This window comes from Homarus americanus, unplaced genomic scaffold, assembly GCF_018991925.1.
Source record: "Homarus americanus isolate GMGI-L3 unplaced genomic scaffold, GMGI_Hamer_2.0 scaffold30108, whole genome shotgun sequence".
In the NCBI taxonomy this organism is placed as follows: domain Eukaryota; kingdom Metazoa; phylum Arthropoda; class Malacostraca; order Decapoda; family Nephropidae; genus Homarus; species Homarus americanus.
The window spans coordinates 12,310,724-12,316,723 of NW_024748109.1; the positions used below are offsets into that span (position 1 = coordinate 12,310,724).

The 6,000-nt window shown below is 39.8% G+C and overlaps 1 protein-coding gene across 2 annotated transcripts in view; it reads left to right on the forward strand.

Annotated features, from left to right (window-relative positions):
* Window positions 1-2,088, forward strand: part of LOC121880078 (protein spaetzle-like) — a 35,721-nt gene extending 33,633 nt beyond the window's left edge. For both annotated transcript variants that reach the window (XR_006091490.1, XM_042387087.1), the window contains one exon: window positions 546-2,088. Coding sequence is in view for 1 of the 2 variants with exons in the window: in XM_042387087.1 (XP_042243021.1) it covers window positions 546-684 (139 nt within the window). In the remaining variant the exon portion in view is untranslated. The remainder of the gene's footprint in view (window positions 1-545) is intronic.
* The last annotated feature ends 3,912 nt before the right edge of the window (window positions 2,089-6,000 follow it).

A 6,000-nucleotide genomic window follows, 5' to 3' on the forward strand; every position in this document is an offset into this window, starting at 1 on the left:
CTACAGAATGAATATAGAATCCCTTGAAAGAATTCAGAGGACAATGACGAGACTAATCCTGGGCATTAGGAACCTTTAGTACAGATACAGGTTAAAGCATCTTGCACTCCCTCGAGAGACGTAGAGTGAGGGGCGATATGATCGAGGTGTATAAATGGAAGTCGGCTAAACAAAGGTGATATAACAAGTTACCAAACATCATCATTTACTCTAATACGCTGGATAGCTTCAAACCAAGGCTCGTTAGCTCGTTTGTGGTTCGTGAGCTTGAAGTGAAATTTGTTGTGCCATTTTTTCCTAGTATGAAAATTGTGCCATTTTTCCTGTGCCAGTCTAAAAGTCGTGGTTACCAATAAAGAATGGGCGCCTGACTGATCTGTGGGCATTGTAGATATCACTGCGAATCTTGCTCTTCTGAGTAATAAAGTAGTGTAATAGTGCAAACATCTCACTTCCTGTCAACCTCTCAAGACATACTAAACAGTTGTCAATAGATTGTTTACTACAGTGCCGTATCTCATCCTTTATAATTTTTTTCTTTTCAGAAATACTGTATCTGGCATCATTTCTCGTATTGCAAACGTCACTGGGCAGCCTGCAAATGTTACACCGAAAAACAATCCTCCGAGTACATCATTCCGTCCCATTGGTTTTGTTGACAGCCGTAGTAACAGAAATAGCTAGACACCTTTCATATTGAAGATTTATATTGAATTGTTGAGTTTTATGTTAATCTAACTTAGAAGAGAGTTTACATTATAAAGTTATTTTTGAGCTACTAAATCTCGTAACTAATGTGCCTATCTGGTCAAATTGGGAGTCATTCGGAGAGAGATTGGTATGATCGTGAACAGATTTAATGAATAAATTAGTAAGATAATAGAAACAAGTTGCCATTTCTTGTTAAAACTGGATTCTTTATCTGATAAACATGTATCATATTTCCTCATGAATGAATTATTATAACTAAATAGACTTCCACTCATATGAGCTCATTTGGTTATGAAAAATGTAAGCTTTGTTACTATTCAAAGTATTGATGAATTTTGAGATAAGTTATACCCATTATAATTATCATTTATATGTTAAACAGAAGGATAGCTACCCCTTTCTTTGCACAATAAAAAATCACTTTCTTCTAACATCTATCTACACAAAATTTATAAAACCCATAATATCAGATTAATTTTGTATGATTTTAATGCAACTCGCATGTCCTATGTGTATTATCACAAATGTAACTACAGTATGCCATATTAAAACAACAAGAAAACACGAAGTTCCCAGCGCTTTTTTGTAATTCATATCTTCAGATTTTCGTGTAGGTCACGTGAATGCTTGTATTGTACTGTACTACAACCGCATTAATGTATTTTCATCACTTGTTAATGTGCGAGGTCTCCCACAAGTGAAGACGATGTTACACAAGCACTCACACGATCTCCACGAAAATCTGTAAGACAGTCTGCATACATTTGTGATACACCCTGTATATGTTTGTTTTTCTAAGATTGATTTGTAAATTTTAAAATGTAAAGCTGGGTTGTCTTCCTAAAGCACTAGCATTTTAGATTATGAAGTCTTCTATTTGAAATTTGATAATTTACTTCAACTCAAATTGTTTGTAAACTCAAACACTGGATGTTGTAATTGATAAACATTATTGTTAATTTGAAACGATCATTGTTGTTCTTTGAATGTCTCATGCTTTAGTAGGTGCTGTTAACTTATATTGGCACTTGTAGAAGTAGGCTGGTTACTTTTATTGTGAACAATATTTAGCAAAATGAATAGAGGTAAAAAGTTATTCTATATACCCAAAATACCCTTTCTGGCTTTACAACTACCTGTATACAGTAATTGGCTCACTGAGTGTCTTCTCCACGCACATAATACTCCACTTTGCTGGGCACAGTGTGATGTGATGTGATGCTACTTATTACAGTAAATTATGTATAATGGATGTCAATGACAATTGTATACTGACGCCATTAAACCTTTGATGAAGTAATAGGATTTGTGTCTGTTGCAAATTATGCCAATAAACTGTAGTCACCTAAAAGATTTTGAATAAAAAAGCAAAATATTGGTGATAATTTTTTCACTGTAAAGTGGTGAAACTGATTTGGAGGCTTATATTGTTTCGAAAATGTTTATAAGTAACCACTTATGGAATGGTGGTTGCAAGTTGAACAGTGGAAGCTGCTTTACCTTATGAGTAAAACATGCACCCACTTAGTGGTTAGTTTAATAATGAAGGGCTGTTGGTTCTTGGTAAACGTAAGAAATACACTGTCACGTTCGTAGTGATACGGTATATATAATTTGTAATAAAAGTTTAAAGTCTTGCTACAATAGTCGAGATATGTTATTTCTCTAGAAACAGGGCCGCCATTTGCAATGACGTCATCACCTTCCCCGCTGCAGTCGGAGGTGGTACAAAGGATGGGCTCTTCAGACCCCAAATGCCACGTTCAGGTAAGTTTTAAGGGTGTTTTTTTAAGGTCTAAGACTCTCAGTCATGGACATTTCGTTAGCGAAGAAATGTGCCCATGAAGAGTTGCTTCAAACACAGAATGGATGGATATGTGAGCGATAGGGGTTGGGTGTAAATGGGACTGCCCAGTATGTGGGCCATTAAGCCCGCTGCAGTTTCTTCTATTCTTACGCTCTTACGTCTTATTGTTTAAAGTACTTAGTCACATAGTTAAAATCTTAAGGTTCCCCAGATGACCAAAGCAAAAATAATACCAATATCGTTTGGAATATTTATACTATGAAATTTGTTGTATGGGCAGCTAATGTTCATTGAATTGGTTAATGTGCTTAGTAATATTTATGTATTCAAAATAGTATTACTGTGTTACACAGTAAAGCACAACACCGGTCTGCATTTTAAGAAAAGTTGAATGATGTTTAAAAACTGAGATGTGATTCTGATTTGTTTTTTATCATGGATATAAAAAATAAGACACGATAATATAACTTATGCATATACAAATACAACATACAAATATGATAAGATAATACAAATAAGACAGTTCAGTAAGCTTCAAAGTTAACTAAACCTAAAGATTATTGTGATTAAGGTTATTTGCCTGCAGATACAGAAAGATGTGATATGAACATAATATTAGGCTTCTAGGTTGGGTAAAACTTTTTTTTTTCGATTTTCTGGCAATTTTTTCACTAGCACAATCTCTCTTCAGCATCCAGCAGTAGTTTGCCATCATGTTCACATTCCACCTTCCTTGATACCTCTTTTCCATTTCCTTAATGTCCTGGTGAAATCTTTCACCTTGCTCTTCACCTACAGTATACATCCTAAATTTCAGGAAAATACTCAATATGGGAATGGAAGAAATACACTTTTACACTCACTCTTGCTACCTATGTTTTTAAAGCTATTAAACATACCTTCAACAATGTTTTGATAGTTTAGATCTGTTCTATTGTTTAAAAAACTATACACAACATTCTTGAAACTATTCCATGGTGATCCTGTAGTGGATACTCTCCTCGTTGTTGTTGTTGTTGAGATTGTCGGACCGTAGTCCGACACGGGCCTTTGCCTATAGGCGGCCCGTTTGGTGGTTCCGGCTGGAGCTCCAGGAGCAGCCAGACCGGATTGGGATTGGAGGTGGTCCCACCTGCACATTGGAGGGATACTGCAGGTTGCAAGTGTGAGCGGACCCCCGATCAGTGGACGCTTACCACCAGCCCCCACTCTTGGACGTGGTCAGCTTCGGAGTGGCGCGCCCCCCGAACTGGGGTCCGCACTTGCTGGGAGAGGATGCTTTCTAAGCTATCTGGGTGGTGGGTATCGTGTGATGACCCGGAGTAGGTGGTGAATGTGGTCTGTATGGGCCTTTCGGGTTAGAGTGGCCGCTGGTGTTGTGTGTGTTTCTTGGGAGATTTGAGTTCTGTTTCGGAGGCTTTGTGTGACCTCGCAATCGAGGAGATAGTGTTCAAGTGGGTTGGCTGCTGGCTCCTGACAGTAGGTGCATTCCATGACGTCATTTCCGATCATCTGCCAGGAGCACTTGTACCCTAGTCGTAGTCGATGAAGGCTGACTTGGGTTTGTCTTGGAGTTTTCTTGTCAGCGAAAGGTGGTTCCCCTTTTGTGGCCGCCAGGTACCATTTGGCTGATTGGGAACCAGCGTTGAGTGCATGAAGGAAGCTCTTTTTGATGTGGAGCTTGGTAGTCTTTCTGAGGTGATTCTTGATCTGTTGCACACTTGCTGGAACTTGGATGTGTACGCTACTAGAACGTGTAGCTGCCTTGGCTGCTTCGTCTGCCACGTCGTTTCCTCCGATCCCTACATGACTGGGAATCCAGTGTAAGACGACTGGTCGGTTTTGGCTTTGGAATTCCTGTAGCTGTGCGAGGATCGAGGTGATGATGTGGACGTTGTCTCTTGGTTGACTGTGTTGCAGCGCCTGCATGGCCGATTTCGAGTCCGTGTGAATTATGATGGACTTGTTGTGTTGTGTTGCAGCGTGTTGTAGGGCCTTTGAGATTGCTACCAGTTCTGTTTGTAGGGTGGAGCAGTCATTGGAAAGTCTCCATTGGAGGGTCTGACCTTGGGTGTAGAAGGCCGCTCCGGATCTATGATGTTTTGGGTCCACCGAGCCGTCTGTGAAGTATGATACTGCATCAGCCGGTGTCTCGGTGGCTATGGCTTCGAGAGTTATTTTTTTGAGGTCCTCCTTCTGGAAGTTGGCTTTACTATCGCCTAGGTCGGTAAATTTGAGTGTGGCTGGTGGAGGGCTCCATGGTGGAGGAACAGCGTAACCATTGTCTCGTGTGTCTTGGTTGTTCTTGACGAGTGTTTCTGCTTGCAGGTGTCGGATGACCTCGCTTGCCTCGTGCGACCAGGTGGCCCCTCGCACTCTGTGGTCGAGGTGGAGGGAGGCACTGATTCGAATCTTGGCAACTGTGGGCTTGTCTGCTCTACAGATTTTGGCGAGGAGACCGGCTGTCACCTGCTTGACTCGTACTGCCAGGGGTGGTAGTTCGGTTTCCATTTGCAGATTGCAAATTCTGGTCCACATGGGTGCTCCGAGCATGGTCCTGAGAGCATTGTTTTGGATGACTTCTAGCTTAGCTATTTGGTCTTCTCTCAGTCCAATGAGTGCTGGAGCACTGTAATCTACCAGCGATCTGATGGCGGCTGTGTAGTAGGCTTTGAGCACATGAAGGTTTGCTCCTGCGGATTTGCTGGTGAGCGACCTCATTATATTGTGTCTTGTCACGTGCCTGTGGCGCTTGAGATCTCGCATAGCTTGAGGCATCTGTTCACGCTTCCATTTCACACCAGCTACTATTAATTTGTTAATTGTACTTATTATATTATTATTGTTCTTAGTTACTTAGGTTAATTGTATATTTATGTATGTAATTTATATGCATCATTGTCTTACTCTGTTAAGTCAACTCAAGAGTAATATTAATTAATTATATAAAATATCTAGCAAAATGTCCGGATCACGTGAGACGCGCTGCTCGACATGTCCGATGCCCTGAGTAGCGAAAATCCGTGCAGGTTAGACGTGTCTATTCGTTCTAGCCTTGACCGGTATTAGTGACACGTTTAGTTAGGCTCAGAAAATCCTGTGGTAAGGAATCTCTGTTTGGTAGGGATAATCATTTTGTATTGATTGTTGTATATATATATTTCATATGTCTTGTGTAATATAGTAATGTTAAGTAATATTTGTTTGGTCTAACTCCTTACAGTATATTTTCGCCCTTCCGGCACCACTCTTATTTTATTATACAATTATTATTCCTTAAATTCATGTTTGCTAATCATTACTCCTTTAAAACATAAATTGAATTGTAATTATCTCTTTATGATTCACTTATTTCAACTGTTCTTACTTTTCTACATTTAGTTGAGTAGGTATTTGGTGATAATTATTGCCGTGTTCCACTTGTACTTTTATTTGTTAATAATGGGTAGGATTCACCCCAAGTATAAAGGAAGGATCGCGAC